This window comes from Lindgomyces ingoldianus (assembly GCF_010093535.1).
Source record: "Lindgomyces ingoldianus strain ATCC 200398 unplaced genomic scaffold BDR25scaffold_56, whole genome shotgun sequence".
Classification (NCBI taxonomy): domain Eukaryota; kingdom Fungi; phylum Ascomycota; class Dothideomycetes; order Pleosporales; family Lindgomycetaceae; genus Lindgomyces; species Lindgomyces ingoldianus.
Genome location: NW_022985217.1, coordinates 217,800 through 236,214, shown reverse-complemented (window position 1 = coordinate 236,214; position 18,415 = coordinate 217,800). Strand labels below are relative to the sequence as shown.

Sequence of the window (18,415 nt, the reverse complement as noted above, 5' to 3'; positions counted from 1 at the left end):
AGCGCGGAAGTTCGTGCATTGTGGGGTGAAACAATTTATCAGGCATGATTTGCATTGAGGGATGGGAACGGGCACGTGATCGAGGATTTCGGCGGGTGAGTGGCCCCGACGCGGCTGTCAGCCAGCGATCCAGGGCTGGTTGCTTCCGTAACTCAGCGTAAACACCAGCCTCTTCGCACACAACAAAGGGAATCCGGCCCACACAGAGTGTCCTCCCCCACCACGCCTTTTGGGCTATCTTTTATCCTACCCGTATCGACTTATTCATGCCAGAGTTCCTCCGCCCACATATTTTCCCCCTCTCGCAGCTGCTCCCGCGTCCAAACAAACAAGCTCATAACAAGACCGCCCAGGACTCGGCCCGCCCTGCAGTGCCATTGCGATAGAAAGAACCACTGCGCACCAGCTCTTCACCCCGTGCCGCCCGGCACTCCTTCCCCTCCCCTCACTGCGCTTCCCTTCCCTCCCCCTCCGACACTCGCTGTTGCCCCGCTTGCATTGTTTGGGTGGTAAACACAGGCTGATCGCAACCCTCGCAAAACTCCAGGCCGACGCACAATGGCCAACTCCATCCGCCGTTCGCGGTCCAACACCTCGATCTCAACCAAGAGCAACAGGCCATTGTCCCGCGCATCGACAACGAGCGTGCACTCCTTCGAGCAACATGATGCGACGCACGACATCCAGCCCCAGTATCAGCATCACCACCACCACCACCACCATCAACATAATTACCCACAGCAACAATACAGCGCGAGCTATCCACCCCTTGAGCCCGCCTTGTTGCAAGCCGCACATCATGCAAGCCAGCAAGAGAGCAACCCCCTCGATCCCGTGCACCAATTAGTCGCATATTCAGCCGACCAGGCCTCGAACCAAGTCCAGCTTAACGCTCTGCAGTCACAGCCCTTCGACCCAAACCAGGCAGCACACACGTTCCAAGCAGCTATGGGACAGCCTCAGCAACTCGTCTCGGGCCCCGTAGAGGTCGAAGAGAAGAAAAAGAAGGGCTCTGCCTCCGGGAGTGCGACCAATGACAAGGAGCTGCGAGAGATGCTTGTGCGGAATGAAGGACGAGGGCTGAAGGACGTTGCGGCCGAGGTCATTGCCACAGACCGGACTTCCAAAGCAGAGAAGTCGAAGCAGCTCTTCGCCATGCTCTGGTGCGTCAATTCCAGGTCGACGCGCGTTGTTTCTTCTGCTAACATATCGCAGGCTGAAATCCGTTTGCAAGACGGCCAAAACATCCGTGCCTCGCAATCGAGTCTATTCAAAATACGCAGAACGATGTGCCACCGAGCGCGTCATTCCGCTGAACCCAGCGTCGTTTGGAAAGCTGGTGAGGGTCATCTTTCCCGGCATCCAGACAAGGCGGCTGGGCGTTCGGGGAGAATCAAAGTACCATTATGTCGATCTTGCCCTTATCAATGACACCGAAGACGACGACGTTCAGCGTACAGGAAGCGGGCACTCTGGACAGCCCACCTTGAGGCGGCAAGCTTCCGTAGGCGCGAAGCTCGACTTCAAGTATGCCTTCTCCCAGACCCCCATCATCTACATCGTCGCTGACCCACTTAGCTCAATACCGCGCCTCCCTGCAGAAACAGCTGCTTTTCCCTCTCAAGAGCAGACTTTCGAAGCCCAGAACAGCTTCGGCTCACAGGCACCGTCGAGAGGACGCCTTTTCACAAATATCTATTCAACACAAGTTCAGTCGAATACCAACCGGTCAACGTCTTTAACGTATGAATACGAACTCAAGTTCCCGACCCTAGAGCAAATGTCTGCCGAGGACAGCGTAGAGATTGCACTCCCAGACATCACCCCGTATCTACCACCTCGGACGGATCCCGACTCTGTTGGCGCACTGGTCAATTTATACCGCAGCCACTGTACCTCCCTTGTTGACTCGGTCCGCTACTGCAAAGAGAAGCAGTTTTTCCGGCTCTTCACATCTTTCCATGGTACACTTACTGTTCCTGTACAGAAGCTGTTTGCACAGCCCGAGATTGCCCCCTGGGTACGAGAATGCGATTGGATGATGTACCAGAAAATGATCCGCAACGTCTCCCAACTGACCTTGCAAGTTGCCCCTCCCCCCGTGTTGAAATTCCTGGACAACGTCTCGAAGCTTCTGCATCCACACATTAGCAAGGTTTTCCACGCTCTCCCCCTCCACGTTCTCGAGGCCCGGCTTGAGCCGGCGACGTTGTTCGCCCATCTTCTTCGACAAATGCTACGGGTCAACTCGACAGCACATGCGGCAGCAGTGATGCTAATGGGCGATCACAACCGAGACCAGATGTGGGCAGACTGGAAGTCTTACGTGAACTTGAAGCGGGTCATCGAGAACGAATTGCCGCACTCTTGCGGGCACGAGGAGGTTTATAACATTCTCTCAACGGAAATCCGCGCTATGCTTCTTCCCCTTCGGACCGACGTGTTCTTACCGGATGGAAGTTTTTACCAGGAAACATCTACGGACGGCAACGACCTCACGAACGAGACCGTGATTGACCGGATTGCAGCCTTCCTGACGAAGTTGCCATCAAGATTTCCTCATGTCCCCGCCCGAACCCTACTTTATTGCGTCAACGCCCTAGGATCAGCGGCGCTTCGAGAAATTACCGTCGAGAATGGTCTCAGCTTCCAAGGGTGGTGGCTGACAAAGGTATTCATCGATGAGATGGGTCAGTGGTTGGCATCGCTTGGTGGATTCCTGGATCACAGCCCTCCGAATTGGAACGCCCTGTCATACTCGCCTGGACTCATGGGGGAGTCGATGAATGCCGGAATCGTCAACGGCGGAAGCGCCAGCAACAACGATAGTCGCTACAGCAGTATGGACGCGGACTTTGGTCCAAACCAGAGCTTTCTGTCCAACACCAATGTTCATATGCAAGACACCAACACCGCTAATATGGAGAGTAAGTATTTGCCCCTCTTTGCTGCGTCTAAAAGCCCAGGTAGTTGACTGACACAAGATGAACAGTCTCCAACAATCGACGATATACTCAACAGTACGATCAAGTGAGTTTCAGTCTTGATCTCGATCTCAACACTTCTCAACAAGAGCAAAACCACGACGACAGCGGTATTGCTCTTCTCGACGACGGAATCGACGCCAAGTTTGCTTCAAACATGCACCAATCGCTCCGATCACATCTCACGCAGCTGCCTGCTAGTGTTAGCTAGTGTGTCTCCCACTGGTTCACTTGCGTTACTACTCCATCATCCGTCTCCACATCCTCCCGATTTCGATATCAATGTGGCTTGTCTCAGCCCGCCTCATTGTATCACTCGATAATCCTTATTATTATGCGTCACGACGTCTCTGAAGTTATGAAACTCATGGAAAAAGACGACTGTTTGTTTGTCGGTTTATACCTCTTTAATCTTGTACATTTGCGCGGATTTCGCACTGAGTGTGCCCGGCGTTTTGCGTCTGTCTGTCTGTCTGCGTAGCCTTCTTAGACACCGGAGATCGACTCGACTTTCCACCAGCTTCTTTATATCTTCTCAGTCTTGGCATATTGGGGCTGGCTTGGTAGGGTTTCTGGTCTAGAACGCCATTTGGTGGCTCGGTTGGGTATGATGGCAGGAATTGCTTCGGCTTTCGGCTTGGGCTTGGGCTTGAGCTTGGGTTTGGTCTTTGTGTTGGTTTATTAGATGTTGGTCTTTAGTTCTGTCTGTATGTCTGTCTGCAGGTTTGTTTGAGCTTCTCATGTCCACCTTTTCAAAGAGCTATTCTTCCAGTACGTGGTGCCTGGATATCGGTGGAGTGTCTTGCGATAGCAAAATCTTACTGTGCTGTTGTCTTCACGGAATGTTGCCCTTGGACTCGTGAGATTGGGCATGTGAACAGGTTGGAATCCCTAAGGAGGGAATTCCAGCAAACTTCTCTTGTATATCAGTCTATTCTCTGGACGTGACGTGATTCTGTTCAGTGCATTGCGATAATCCAGTGTGTTAAAGAGGTAAGGAGACAGGTATATAAGAAACGAGAGGAGAATTCAAGAGTAGAATGAGATAGAAAGAAAAAAGCCGTATACGAAAAATTCCGCACGGAAGTTAAGAGGGAAGAGTAGCATTCCAACTTTCTAGCACAGTTGCACTAGGTAGGCTAATAGAATAGAGCATCAAAAGTTCCGCCCTAGCACCCTGTTACCAGCGCAAATAATGCATGTCCGTGCTAGAAGATAATTAAAAGCAAGATTCTCTTCGCTTTTAGCACTCTCGAGCCAGCATACAGATTTCTTGCTTGTTCTGACTGTCTAGTATGATTTTTTTTCGAGAAGGAGATGGAGATGGAGTGATGGGAATTGTAGTCTTAGAACTGGATGTATGTTGTGTGTTACTGGAAGATGCGTGCATGTATGTTAGTGAGAGGGGATAATAGGAAGAAGAGATGTCGAGAGGGAACTGTTAGGTACATTTTATTTCACAGCGTTGTACTAGAGAGTTGGGAAATTATTGTTTATTTGCGGGTCAGAGATCCATATGTACAGTACTAAGAATCAAGAGTAGTAAACCCTTAATTTCAGCTACATCTCATTATCCTCCTTCCCTTTTGTTCGGGTTCCTCCACCCATCATCAACCTCAGTTTCTCTCCCCACATCTCTACCGCAAACCACCAGTACTGCTCCCTCCCAATCCCTTCCTCGTCTCCTCTTACCACCTCCTAACACTCTTCCTATCCTCCTTCACCCACCGCCCAAACCAGCTCAAACCCTCCGTACCCGGTGTGAACAGCAGTCGTCGGGCTGTGGCCAGCCAGAAATCGCCCTCCTCAAAGTATGTACTCCACGTGGATGCAGAGGCCATTTGTGTCTAGCCTGCCGGCGTAGAAGTAGGGGAGATACATTATCTCGATATAGGCGCTGGATTTGGGGTTGTCTGTGTTGGGATGGGGGATACTGTGGGATTTAAGGAAAGGTTATGAGGCTGGGGCTGGGGAGGTTGGGGAAGAAGGTTATTTGGGGGTATGTTTTTCTACGCTTTAGAATTATGGCGAGGCAGACTAGAGAATCGTAGGTGCGGGCCTGATCGGCCGTATTTTAGTTTAGAAAGGAGTTGAGAGATTCTAGAGGCTTGAAGCAGTCTATCGTATCGTTGGTGGGCATTAGATGTCGGGTTTGAGATGGCGGCGCTAGTTTAGATTGACGTGGGTAGCTTAACCATTCGGTCTAGATGTCGTGGAACTTGCGGAGGTGTCGTCGTAGGACGATTCAGCGTGGAGGTTTGGTGTGGTACTGGCCGGCGCGTATTAGTGCCGTAGGGCAAGGGTTTCTCTGGCCATGGCTATGATGTCGACATTGGCTGCTTTTGGGCTGGTAGCTTCGAAGCTTTCGTCGAAAGAGAATATGTGTTCTTCGCTGTCTTGGTAGGTGGAGCCCCGCTGAAGTGTGGTTAACTCTAGCACTAGAGTTCTTGTTGTCTAGAGCAGTAGAGTGCTTGCGTTTGACAGCAGTGGACACGCTTCCAGTAATCTCAGCAACTATGCCGATTCTGCATGTGTGTGCAGTAGGAAGTATTTCTTTAAGACTCTGGGGTAGCGACGGATTGGGTATCAGTTTTCGCCTCGATAACCTTGACCGCATCGCGGACACGACCAGGAGAGACGAGTGCGGCCTTCACGTGTCGAGACTTTGGAATCTGGAGGTTGAACTCCGAAGACATGATCTTAGGAATGCAAAGATATGAAGTGGATAATTGGTGGGAGAGAGACATTTTAGCCGCAGGGCGAAGTCATTTGTTGGCGGTGATAACGAGGGGCGATCTCCGTGCTTTCACTCCTAGTACGACACGCTTTCACTTCCTCTCCTGAGAGCGTGGTCAAGAGGCGCGGGGTATCACAAGTTGACCACTTCTAAATTGTAGAATTGCATAGCTCTTTTAGATAGCTCTTGTGCCCGCGTTATTTACTGTTGTTCTGATTCTTCATCGGTGTCTTGCCCAAGAACTAATTCTCCAAAATCATCGTTGTCATCGTCGTCCTCCACGACTGTGGCTGGGGGCTGTGGAAGTGCTGCTGGAGGAGGAGCACCTGGGACAATGTCTGGCACAGTTGCTTTCCGGTAAGACTCCTCGGTGTCTGTGGGCATTGTGGCGGTGGGTGTTATCGCCAGGTGAGTAGTGAGAACAAACTCTTCATCGCCATCTACTTTCATCCGCTTTACTGGCGACTCATGATCATCTTCAGCCTGCGCCCTTTTCTTATTGTCATTAGAGCCTTGAATAGGTATAATAGAAGTCTCCTGGCCGCCGTCTGCCTCTACCGATATAAATCTGGAAGCCGCAGGGCTCGGTGGCCAGTCCCTGCTGTGAGCATTGGCTATGGCTTGATCTGCACTTGCCTCTTCAGATTGCGCCGCCGTTTCCAATATTGTGTCAAGTTCTTCACCGACAAATCGTTCCTCTTCTTCTTCAGCACCCTCTATCCCCTCTCCGTCAACATCCTCGTCATCAACCTCTGACTCCTTGGCACATGTGGGAATGACTGGCATTCTTGGTCGCAACAGCCCTTCCACATCCCTCTCACCGGCAAAAGATCTTGCCATGAGGGGTAGTATACTCACTGCTGGTTTCCCAATTTTTTTGCTTGGTGGAGGATTCAGCACACTTGCAATCATAGCGTCCTTGTGCTGAGCCAGGATAGCAGTGCGATCCATTCGGGCTCTCAGAGAGTCTGAAAGGTGCTGTGCAGGTAAATTGGTAAAAAGCATTGGTAGGAGACTATGTGCAGCCTCTTCCAGCCCTCCAAAGATTGCATTTGGTTCCTTTGGATTGGAAGAAGTGTTCAGAAACGCATCAGCATTCGTTGATGACTGTGATTGGTTACTTCCGTTTGCTCTATTCTGAGCTGGCGATGGCGTTGCCACCGTATCGGTTTGAGTTTGAAGGAGAAGGTCATCGCAACAAGTACGTATGAGATTTGCGAGCTGGTCAACCGTGGATTTGGGGAGAGCCTTTCCTGATCGTCTAAGAATTTGCGCCACGACTGAATAAGAGGCGGTCCGAATTTGTAGATTCTGCTTTTCCGCGACAAACACCCATGTCAACTGGTCTACAATAACACTGTCCAAGCTGGATACAATTTCTTCTACCCGGTTTGCTAAGGCAAGCAAGACCTCCATTGCGGCAACATGGATCTGCGGCAAGATAGCCCAAAGATTTTCGCGCTCGGCTTGGGTGACTTGGTTATTGAATCTTGGGCCAGATTGAGTGTCCTTGGAAACTCCTGAGCAGGGAACTGTGAGTGAAAAGATCCTTGTAAGCAGGTCCAAAACAAGCGCGGCGCGAAGAGTGACGGAGTTTGGAGTGGGTGTTGCTAGGAATTCTTTGACTAGGCGCAGAAGCCCGATCATCCTTTCGCCTCCGGCATAGATTCCAGACCACGGTGGAAGAGAGGGGTCGGATAGTTCTCGGTCCTGAACCTCGTCTTCCATGGTGTGATCGTTTACACTTGCAAAGGTTCCAGAGGGAGGTTGCCAATCTTCGACCACGGCCCGAAATACTTTGTCGGCTGTTCGGTGGGCTTTGGTTATAGAGTTTGCTAGTGTGGCCTCCCATTCTTCGCTAGAGGCACCTTTCGGCGCAGAACCGGGGAGTTGGGCAAATAGTCGCCGCGAGCTCTCAGAAACTTCAAATGACAATAGTGCTTGCAGTCCCCCAAGTTCCTCTCGTCCGAATTTGTTCGACGGGGTTGGCGCAATGATCTGACTAAGAAGATGCTTTAGTTGTTTGAGATAGGAACGGAATATAGTAGGATGGCGAGGGAGCAGCTGATTGAAGCTTTCCAGTATCACCTGTAGAAGGCTAGTCGAAGCTTTTGAAGACGCCATCTGCAAACAAGTCTGAATGAATGTTGGGAGAGAAGGTGTTGTGATTTCTCGAGCCAGCGTTGGATACTCCCGCGTAAGAACGAAGATCCGCGTTAGGGCGATAATACACAATTTCTTTGAGGATGGAGGGTCCGGTTTGGTCAGAATACCCAAAAGCCCACGAACCCATGGCAGGCTCCTTTGGAGGGTTTCCCATCCACCAAGCTCAACAGTGGCTTTAACGAGCACGACGGCGGCCCATCTTCCTTGGATCGAACGGTCCTGGAGAAGGGTTGATACCAAAGTTCTGTATTTGTGAACTGCTACGGATGTTTCGGGGGCAGATTTGGATCCTGAAGACTGGCTTGTTGCTAGTAATGACCTGCAACTAGCCAAAGAGGTGGCAATCGCAGGAACATGTTGAGGCAGTTGTAGGGTTGGAGTTGAAGAAAGACGGAAAGTAATAGCACGCAAGGCCGCTAGATCTGACGAATTAGGAGCCATTATGAGCAGAGTGCCCTCTTCCGGACTATATTAAAAGATTCGATCTTCCGACGACGTAAAGGGTGAGGAGCAGTGGACGTCTTGGCGTCAAAAAAGTTAACGACAATGGGAAAACGTTGAGCCGTGCCGCGCCAAGGCAGCAGGGATGTATGTCCCAAGCCAGCTTTTGGTGGCTGCATGCACTTCGTCACACGCTGCGAATGGCGGCTGTGAGCATCATTCACCCTCTATTTGCCTCTCCGAATATGATTTCAAGAATTCTGCCCCACTGTCTATTGCGGTAGGCCTATCTCTAGCACAATGGGCGTACGTATTCCCCGTGCACTTTTCACCGCGTTAGACCCAAACGTCATTTCGCGGCCAGCTTACACCTCCGCAGGGTCCTCCTGAGAACGAAAAGGCCTTGCGCTATATATCCCAATTGGATGAGGCTCGATGCACTGGCCGCTGGAAAGATGTCCCAGAGCTTTGTAGGAAAATTGAAAAGCATGCGCCACACCGTCGATGTGAGCGTCCCCGCTTTTTGCGTGATTCCTTCCACTGACTGTCGATCCAGGTCTTACACTTACGGCGCGGTCCGAAGTGCAGATAGCAACTTATAGCACCCAGCGGCCCTCGACATCCGCTTCCACCGCTTCCACCGGCCTCTCCAAGATTATACCGTCTTTGCTTACTGCTATTGACGAAGAAGGAGACTATGTTGAAGATGCGTTCCAGGCGACGGTATGCCTTGGGTGGTTACACTATGTCCTAGAGGAGCCTGGACTGGCCGTCGCAAGACTACCGAAAGATTTTGCCGTGGTCGCGGTGAAGATGTCGGGCAAGGACAGTATGCTGAGCCCATGGTCACGAGCTTGCATCGTTAAGGGTGTCTTTCTCAAGGGTATGGCAAATCTCTCGCATTCTGGCCACTGCCAATCAGTCTGCTAACTACATCCAGGATCTTCCCAGGAACGAATCGCATCTGTCGAAGACGCTGTTGGTACCTACCGCTCGATTATAGAGTGGCTCTCCTCCCTCAATTCACTTGGGACCGAGTCGCCTCAGTTCAAAGCTTGGACCGAACGATCTCTGGTGCGCTTATGCCAGCTCTCAGATCAATCCGCCGAAACGGGAGAGTATGTGGATCCAGCAGAGGCCCTGCAGGTGTATCGGTTCTGGGCAAAATATTGGGAAAGCACAGCGAAAACTACTGGAGCTGATGGGCCAAACGCGGCAAAGTATCGACGCCTTGCTTGGAAAGCTTACTATGATACTCTCTCTGCGATTCTCCGCCACAGTCTACCATACAATCCAGAGTCTACAGCCTTGGAGAATCAAAGTTTGAGTGCTTCGGAGAAATCCCCACTCCGGAAGTGTCCAAGCTTAAGGTTACAACAGCGTGCAGAGCTCAAACGAGTCGAGACCGTCTATGAAAGCTTATTACTAAAGGAAACTCATTTCCCGAAGGCGAGCGAGAGCAACAATGAGATCGAGGCTTGGACAGACGCTGTCATGGACAATTGGCGGGTGCTTTGCGGCCCAACATGGCGTGACGAAGATCTAGGCGAAGGTGGAAAGGAAGCTGTTGGCAGGGGCGTGCTCGACGTAAGTTGGTTCTCATGCAGATTCACGTACCATTAATATAGCTTGCCACATCTAACTTCTCGACCTTAGATTCTCTATCGGGCTGCAACAAAGACTTTCCATTCCACGCAAATCCTCCGACATCTTTTCACGGTTCATGCATCGCTCGCGGAATTTGAGTTGGCGTTTAAAGCCTACGACTCATATGTGGAAATTATCACCCGTGGGAAAGATCGCGCAGAGAAGACTGGGGAAGAGGACGTAGGAATCGATGACGACAGCACAGTTCTTCGCACCTCTGCGGAGGCCATTAGAGTTCTTTGTCGCTTTGGTTCTCGGAAAGAGGCCGAAAAAGCTCTCGATATTGGCAATCACATCGAAAAGTGGTTGGAACAAACGTACCATATCAAATCCACGACCTCCGAAACGGGGTCAGCACAGTCCGCAGAAGCAGCAGTTGCACCAAGAGCACTTGGTATTGCCTATTGTGCAATTGGCGTCTGCCAGGCTCATTGGGCACGCTTCACCTATGTCGCCGATGCACGTACAGGCATTCAGACTAAAGCTGTTCAGTACCTCCGCAGGTCTCTTGATCCGAAGTGTGAGGACCCGAACAATATCGAGGCACTCTATGCACTCGGCCTAGTCCTAGCCGAGATGAGAGATATTCCAGGAGCAATCAAGATTGTCAAGCGTGCCCTTTCTCCAGCAACAAAGCACAAATCATCAATAAGCGTAGATGGTGTTATGTCCCGCGGACTGACCACCGAATACGGACGTGAGCGAAAACTAATACCTTTGTGGCACCTGCTTGCACTTCTCTTAACCGCGAGGTCCGAGTACTCGAATGCGGAACGGTCTTGCGAAGCAGCCTTTGAACAATTTGGTGATCCCTTGATACTTTTCGGGTCAGAGGATGAAAACCAAGCCTACCGCAGTGAACACTTGAACGAGCTCAATGGCAAGACAGTTGCACAAAAGCCGTTGGGGTTAGTCGACCAAATGGAATGCTTTGAGAAGACCGGCATACTCCAAGTCAAAATGACACAGTTGGCACTTGTAGAAGTCGTAGAAGGGTCCAGCGCTGCTGTAGACGGCTGTGACGAGCTTCTTGCTCTTTATGCCCGGTTGTTTGGGGATCCAAATGCAGAGCAAGCTAAACTACCACCACCATCTACCGCGATGCCGCCACCGAAAAGTGCCGTTGGCACCATTAGAGGAAGCATATTCCGCTCTAGAAGCTCTGCAAAAGCCACGCCCAAGGACACAATCGCCCGCAATTCTTCAGTCACAACCAGTTCAAGACCTTCGACTGTGGCAACCCAAGCAACAGCTGCCCCTGCAATTCAAGTGACTGATGAGGATGGGGTCGATCGTCCGAACGGACATAGCCACCATCACCACATCTTCCAGCATAAGCATGATGAAGAAAGGCAGGGACCAACACGCAGCCCAAGTAAACTTCAGAAACGAAGTGCAAACAGTCTACGCAGAAGATCGGAAATGGATGCTACGCAAACACCTGATGTGCCCGACCTTCCGGATGGGCTCCCGAACGGGACGTCTGCTCGAAACAGTTCTGTTCGCGAAAAGCCGCCTCGCCGTCCCTCGATGTCAAATTCGCTGAGAAGATCAATCGAAAGCCACGACCGGCCCTTGCGCTCCGTTCCACACAACATGCCCCCCTCATCACAACCACCTCTGCCCGGACATTCACATCAACCACCTAAGCAGGATGTCCGGCTATCTACACCACTTCCCGGCTCTAGTTATATTCCGTCGGATCCTCGCTTTTCAAAGATCCAAGAACGCCGCCACAGAGTGTCATTGCTAGCAGGTATCTGGACTTTTATATCAGGCTTATACACGCGAGCTGAAATGTATGAAGACGCTAAAGGTGCTGTTGATGAAGCGTTGAAGCTCGCAGAGACATTTGAGGCGGAGGTAGCACAAGACTCCTCGACTAGCAAATCTTTTGCAGACAGAGGCTGGGGAGGCGGTAAGAGTATAGAAGAGCTTTGGGCCGATGCCTTCGCTGCTGTAAGTACCAATTCTTCCCCCTTTCGTTGTTTCCTGCTCACTGTCAATAGCGAGCGGAGCTCCTCGTAGCTCAATCGATGAAGCATGAAGCACGCTCAGACTTCGAGCGGGCTGTATTGCATTTCCCGGATCACCCAGAAGCAATCGTCGGCCTTTCTAATATCCTGCTTGACATTTACTGTAAAATCATTCCGCTAGAACCAAGCGAAGTACCAGACGCCGCACCGGGTTTCTCACCCTCTGTACCATCGTCTTCTCATAATTCATCCTCCTCAAAGACGCAACACCTCACATCGCACACTCCATCAGCGGAGAATCAGATCTCCCCGCCAGAACTAAACCGGTTAGCAGCACGTGATCGCGCGTTTGGGCTCCTCTCAACCCTAACCAAGCTCGGCGTAGGGTGGGACTACTCGGAGGCATGGTACGCATTAGCAAGAGCATACGAAGAAAGTGGGCAGATCGAAAAGACGAAAGAGGTGCTTTGGTGGTGCGTGGAGCTTGAAGACGCACACCCAGTCCGAAGCTGGAAGAGTGTGGCTCTTGGTGGCTTCGTGTTGTAGGGCCATTTTGTGAGATCGGGTAGATAAGTTTGATGGCTGCGATATCCTCAACAGCCCCTTTGGATGATGGGAGCAGGGCTTGGATACATACAGTCGTCCAGCAGTAGATAGGTATTTGTTCGCGTATTCGTGGTGCTCCTTCCTAATGCAGGCGAGGCTTGTATCCGTGATTTTTATACCTCGGAACGGTTTAACAAGCGCAGTGATAGTCTAATATAAAGATCTCGTAAGTGCCTTTAAGGTAATCATTAATATCCTATTTTCATTCCAAGTATTTATTTAATGTCATGCCTCTTAATTCCATTGCAACAAAGTCGACTACGTTGCGCTCTGGCCTCGGTTTTGTTCACCGACGCTTAACTACAAACACAACACCACTTAACAGGCTCTGCGCATTAATTCCGAAGACCGTGGAACGTTCCGACCTTTTGTCGATAGCCAATTTCGTGTCGTTTGGTCCTTCACTCTTGCGTCACCACGTATTCTCCTCAACCACACCATCACCCCACTCCAAGCTTGCGAACGCCAGGGTAATGGAAGGAAAACGATTAGAGGAAGATAGCCAAATTGAGGCCGGAAACAGCGAGCGACCATGGCTCCGTACTCCTGACCTAGTCCTCGATTGGCTTAAGGATCTCAGGTCGGAAGCCTTTCTTGGTCGAAAAGCCCTTCAAGATCAATCTCGAGACTCTCGCTCAGACCAAGAAAGCAGTTGTTTCCTCAGGCAACCTCGGACACCTGAGCGAAGCGAACAAACTTCCGACGAAGATAGCCGACCCTCACCGACAGACACCAATTTCTCCGGCACCAGCATTTTTGACAGGCCAGAAGCCCTCAATAGCTCCGGTTCGCGACCTCTACAGGATGATGACGAGTGCTCCATGTCTTCTGTCACCAGCATTGTGGATTACAAATTGAACTTCCCGTGTAGTGGGCAGTTTAAGAAACTCATCGCGCCAAAGGCTTTGGTGAACGAGGGAGATGAATGTAGTCGGAGTTCATATGACCCACCTACAGATTCCTGCCTCAACACTCACAATGATTACACGGCAGACACCACCTCTTATCACATCGATCCTACGCAGCCTCGGCTTGTGTGGATAACGTCGTGCCTCCAATGCGCTATCGCACAACTTCCATGCTCGAGGACGTTGCCTGCGTGCTCCCGGTGTATGAGAGCTGGCCATGGTAACATGTGTCTGCTTCATCGGCGGAAGATGTACGAAGAACTAACACCTGGCAATATGGTAGAAAACTTGGTTCCAGTGCTTTTGAAAATAAAAGGTGATGACGAGGACCTATGGAAGAAAAAGGTGACGCATTTCAATGAAGTGAGACTTCCCACCTCATGAAATCTTTCCATGTAATCACTCTTCCTGTCCTGAGCTGATAATTGCTAACTTGTACCTTCGTAGCTTCACTATTCCTGGCGCTTGAGCAAAGAAAAGAACAATTGGGTCCTACCGATCAACGACGGAAGGACAGGCAACTTTTGGACCCGCAACGATACTACAAATTCCCTCCACCTTCACCCAGGCGAAGGTCTTGGGCGCAAGACACCGTTAGTGCTCCAATTGGCTTGAATCTATATGACGGAATACTCCCGTGTTGGTGCTTCCCATTATCAGCCTAAGAGATTGGGATTGGAAGACCTGGTATGCTACCTAGGAGCTTTATTTTTGATCTTATAACTTCCCAGATGTGCAACATTAAGAGTCGGGTTTTGGTGCGGTGCTTTATACCCTTGGACTGGGTCTTGTTATTTGACTTTTGGCATTTCGTCTGATAATCTGGAAGAGCGTCGTAGGGACTAGAAGTGCACAATTATGAGCTTCTGGAGTAGATCTTTGGCGAATCTACCCACTTTCCCATAAATAAAGCTTCGTTCAAGTCTTGCTTCGCTTCGTCTACCTTCGTAGTACTACTTGCTTCAGCTTCGACAAGAGGGCAAAGCACATTTTGATACATTTGCGAACTTTTCTGGGTCGCGACTGCCTTCACTTCCTTTGAGATGCATTCCCGCCGGAAGGAACGAAACGAGGTGATTCCCCGTTCTTTCAGCACTTACGTTTTTAATGGGTCTTCATATTACTTACTTCGCCGCAAGGCTTTTAGTGAACTTTCAAGAATGGTGTCGAATATCCGACTATCCTTCATTAACACTGCAATGCAGATGAAGCTAGGCTGCCATAACAGCCTTCCGAATCGAATTCATCGTAATCGTCCATATTCACGATGTTCTCTCAAATTCCTAATCTGGCCAGTTAATTCCCTCCAATCAGAGCGATTCAACCACAGACCTCGGCTTCTTCCCCCAAACAGGCTTACATCATTCCCACCTCCACCATATTAATAAACTCCACTCGACCTGCTCTATAACTGGCTAGCAATCACTCCAATTTTAAGTTTTTATTTCAATTCAGCTTGAAAATGCCCCTCTGTACTCTCCACCTCCTCTCCCTACACTCTACTACCCCCAACCCGATCCCCACCTTTCTATCCGCCCTTCAATCATCAAACATCTCACCACTCGTAATCTCACGAGTAATCCGCTGGATAATACTCCCTTCAAAACTCTCCACAGACATCCTCCTCGCCCAAAACATACACTGGGACATCCTCCTCATCATCCCAAGCACCAACCCTCTCCCATCATCCCTCCAAAAACTAGTCCAACATCACTGGAGCGTTACCGCAGGGATTCCTTCACGTTTGCTCCAAGACTTTGCTGGCAAGAATAAAAAACTGCTGCACGCTGACCCGGCATCCGCACCCAAGCTCTCCAGCGCGTTAGAAAATACCCCTACAGCAGACTCCGCACAAGCCCTAGAATTATCGCAAGACTTGCAATCTTGGATCCAGCGTTTCTCCTCCGAAGGCGGCATCGAAGGCCGTGGCCCAGTCTCTATGTTAAATCTCCTCTCCTTCAACCCCGGAATGAAAGACTCATATCTCCAATATGGAAAAGCGTTTGCCGAATCCATTGGCTCCAAGCGAGGCGGGAATGCTAAGATAGTTGGCAGTGTTGTCGAAGTGAATGGAAAGAAAAAGATGCAAGGAGGAGGATGGGGGGGAGGAGTTGGGAGGGAGGAGTTGTGGGACGAAGTCACGTTGGCGCATTATCCAAGTATTTGGCATTTCGCGGATATGTTAGCGAGTACGGATTACCAGGATGTAAACAAGAAGTTTAGAGTACCAGCTCTAAGGGATACGTTTATTCTTTGTACGAGTGAGATAGGGGTTGAGGAGATGGGGGTGGGGTTGGGGAGGTTTGGGGGAAAGTTGTGAGGAAATTTTCAGAATGGTTTGGACTGCAAGAAGTGAACCAGAAAGAGGAGAGTAGTCAAGGAGAGCGTATTCGTAGAAAAGTCATAAAGGAAGCCACCTTTGCAGAATTGAGATATTTGTGACTGAGATTCGTGGATCAAAAGAAGCTAGTGTTTCCATCCAGACCATCAAACTCCATAGAGAACCTCGAAAAGAGAATGAAAAGGGGAGACACCGATAGAACTAACGCCTTTTCGTGGGCCACCATTAATGATACAAATACTCCACCGTCGGTCTGATCTCTGCTACGATTTTGCTCACCTTGTCCACTCTGCCCTCAAGTCTTCCATTCCTCGCTATTCCCCATGCATTACTAGCATCCAGCTTCTGCACCCACTTTCCAAGATGCACATGTTCGCCTACATCCCCATGGTCCCAGACATCTACCGTCAGCACGACAGGTATTTCGGGCTCAGGCTTGATCAAGACCGGCAACTCGACTCCAACTTCGACCTCTTCCGCCCTCGGGAATGAGTTATCCTCTGGGTACCGGCGACAAAAAACCGTCTCTTCACCATTATTCACCATCGCCGTGAAATAAACATCATTACCTCCGCGCTCCGATGCCGCCGTCTTTAGGCTCTTCAAAAAGATCTTAAAAGGGTACACTACGATCACTGCTTCCGCACCATGACACATAATAACCCCCTGCTCAAACCCCTGCATTACCGCTCCATCTGTATTTGGGACCTCCATTTCCTCCGTCTTCGGCAATCCCAGCTCTTGCACAAAACACATCTCCGCACCACCCAACTCCATCCACTTCTTCCGGATATGGCCTTGGATGGCATGAGCCCCTGTCGCAGCGCTCCAGTACAAACTGCCATGCTCGAATTCTGAGCGACGCACATCGCGACGAACACTATTCGTATGCACAACCATTTCATTTGAGACTGGGTAGCCCCATCGGCCAAGACCACCGCTGCGAACGAAAGATTGCAAGATCTCCCCGTGGACTTCATGAGCATGCTTTGCACCGTGTTGGAAATACCAAGTTGCTTTCTGGAATTGCTGGAGAAGCCCTCCATTCGCGGGTAACGCTGCGTCAATGGGGAAGCCCCAGATTTGCGTTTCGCCGGTGGCTTCAAAGGCATGGTAAAGTTCCCCTACGACTGCATGCGCACCGGTTCCGAGGGAGAAGTAGATTGCGCCGCCTTGGAAGACAGATTTCCTACCTGGAGGTGTGTTTGTGGGCTGTTCGTCGCTGATCAAATAGCCCAGCGACTGCTTTGTGGATTTGGGAAGCTTGTTATAGCAGGCTAAAACTTCGCCGTGCATCTCGAAAGCAGTGCCACTATGGTACATCACCGCTCCATGAGTATAAGTTTGCCACCAGGAGTTCAAATAAGTCAATTTGGTGACTGGTGCGGTCGGAAGGCCAAGGTCGAAGATATTCCGAAACATCTCGAGCTTGGTGGTGATGTGCCATTCCGGGGTTGTTCGGAGGTGGTTAGCGAGACATTGTAGGTCGTATGGGATTTCGCGAGAGAGTTTAAAGCTGGCGATCTTCCCATCAAAGGCAGTGCCATCCTGGCCACCGATGAGGAGGCTGCGTGCGGCAGGCTCAATGGAGAGTTGGCCCGCTGCACCGAAGCTGTGGTAAGCGACAATGCGACGGTCCAGGAATAGTGTCAGCGTTTCTCCATCGTAGATCAAGTCAGCGGAGTGCCAAATTCCGGATCGAATATTCGAGTGCCAGGATTCAGTAGATCTCCAGTCTACAGTAACACTGCAGACAGACCCGACCAGCCTCACAGAGCCTCCGCCTCCGATCAGTTCCAGCGTGAAGGGGATTTTCTCACACTCTGCGAGGACTTGACGGCCGTCGAATTCATCGTTCAAGTTGAAGATGATGTTGACGTGGAATTTGCTGACATCTCCGCAAGGAACTTTGCTGATGTCTGCTTGGAAACCGCCCGATGGTCCCAGATGAACGGATCTTGACGAGCCAGGTCCGGATCCTATCTCAGCATCTGGAGGGAGGATAATAGGGAAGACGCCCTCCGCGTCGTTGATGACTTTCTCGTTAAATGTATATTCGAGTATAGTAGCTTTCTCCATATGATCACTGAAGGGAAGAAGTTTGTGTTGTGATTCAGTGTTGATAGATCAGAGAAGTGGAAGTGTTGACGGACTAAAGGAAGCGATTGTACTGTGAGAAGATGGAACAGTACGACCTACATTATGAAAGGAGGGGGTCTGCCAATATCAGGAGACACGATACCGCAGCTGGCCGTTCACGTTATGTCATCCCTACAATATCCAGGTACGATCACCGTATGGGAGATCAGTTGCCGAGCAAGATATTATACTTACCGCTTGATTTCGGACAACGTGGTGGAATAATGTGCTGATAAGCTGTTCCCACGCCAAACGCTCAGCAGATAATTATTAGAGAGGTAGTCATACGCAGACGTTGTTTGGTCATGCTCGTCGAGGTGGTGTGACGGATGAGGCGCTGAAAGGCCAGAAGGGCGCTAGCCCCCATTAGGTTAACCTAACCGTTGAGTTGCACATCTTGGCGCTCGAGGGTGATCGGAAGTGCCTACCATCGCAGGCAAGGTGTCAGATTGGCGAATAATTGTGAAGTA

General features: G+C 50.5%; 5 protein-coding genes across 5 annotated transcripts; 3 read left to right on the top strand and 2 right to left on the bottom strand.

Annotated features, from left to right (window-relative positions):
- The first annotated feature begins 597 nt into the window (after window positions 1–597).
- On the top strand, window positions 598–3,579 carry BDR25DRAFT_272684 (uncharacterized protein). Its single transcript, XM_033687325.1, has 4 exons — window positions 598–1,163; window positions 1,216–1,527; window positions 1,579–2,927; window positions 2,993–3,579. Exons 1-4 carry the CDS (start codon window positions 949–951, stop codon window positions 3,193–3,195), a joined length of 2,079 nt encoding a protein of 692 aa, XP_033540588.1. The 5' UTR covers window positions 598–948; the 3' UTR covers window positions 3,196–3,579.
- A 1,853-nt stretch (window positions 3,580–5,432) lies between these two features.
- On the bottom strand, window positions 5,433–8,372 carry BDR25DRAFT_383356 (uncharacterized protein). The gene has a single exon (XM_033697817.1). The coding sequence runs from the start codon at window positions 8,326–8,328 to the stop codon at window positions 5,923–5,925; it is 2,406 nt and encodes an 801-aa protein (XP_033540587.1). The 5' UTR covers window positions 8,329–8,372; the 3' UTR covers window positions 5,433–5,922.
- Window positions 8,373–8,518: 146 nt separating this feature from the next.
- On the top strand, window positions 8,519–12,621 carry BDR25DRAFT_272680 (filamentation protein-like protein). The gene is made up of 6 exons (XM_033687324.1): window positions 8,519–8,634; window positions 8,708–8,834; window positions 8,885–9,211; window positions 9,269–9,915; window positions 9,985–11,934; window positions 11,985–12,621. The coding sequence occupies exons 1-6, from the start codon at window positions 8,629–8,631 to the stop codon at window positions 12,495–12,497; spliced, it is 3,570 nt and encodes a 1,189-aa protein (XP_033540586.1). The 5' UTR covers window positions 8,519–8,628; the 3' UTR covers window positions 12,498–12,621.
- Window positions 12,622–14,739: 2,118 nt separating this feature from the next.
- BDR25DRAFT_106837 (uncharacterized protein) lies at window positions 14,740–15,999 on the top strand. The gene has a single exon (XM_033683513.1). The coding sequence runs from the start codon at window positions 14,928–14,930 to the stop codon at window positions 15,783–15,785; it is 858 nt and encodes a 285-aa protein (XP_033540585.1). The 5' UTR covers window positions 14,740–14,927; the 3' UTR covers window positions 15,786–15,999.
- On the bottom strand, window positions 15,710–18,153 carry BDR25DRAFT_307620 (uncharacterized protein). Its single transcript, XM_033690868.1, has one exon. It carries the CDS (start codon window positions 17,883–17,885, stop codon window positions 16,032–16,034), a length of 1,854 nt encoding a protein of 617 aa, XP_033540584.1. The 5' UTR covers window positions 17,886–18,153; the 3' UTR covers window positions 15,710–16,031.
- Window positions 18,154–18,415: the final 262 nt, after the last annotated feature.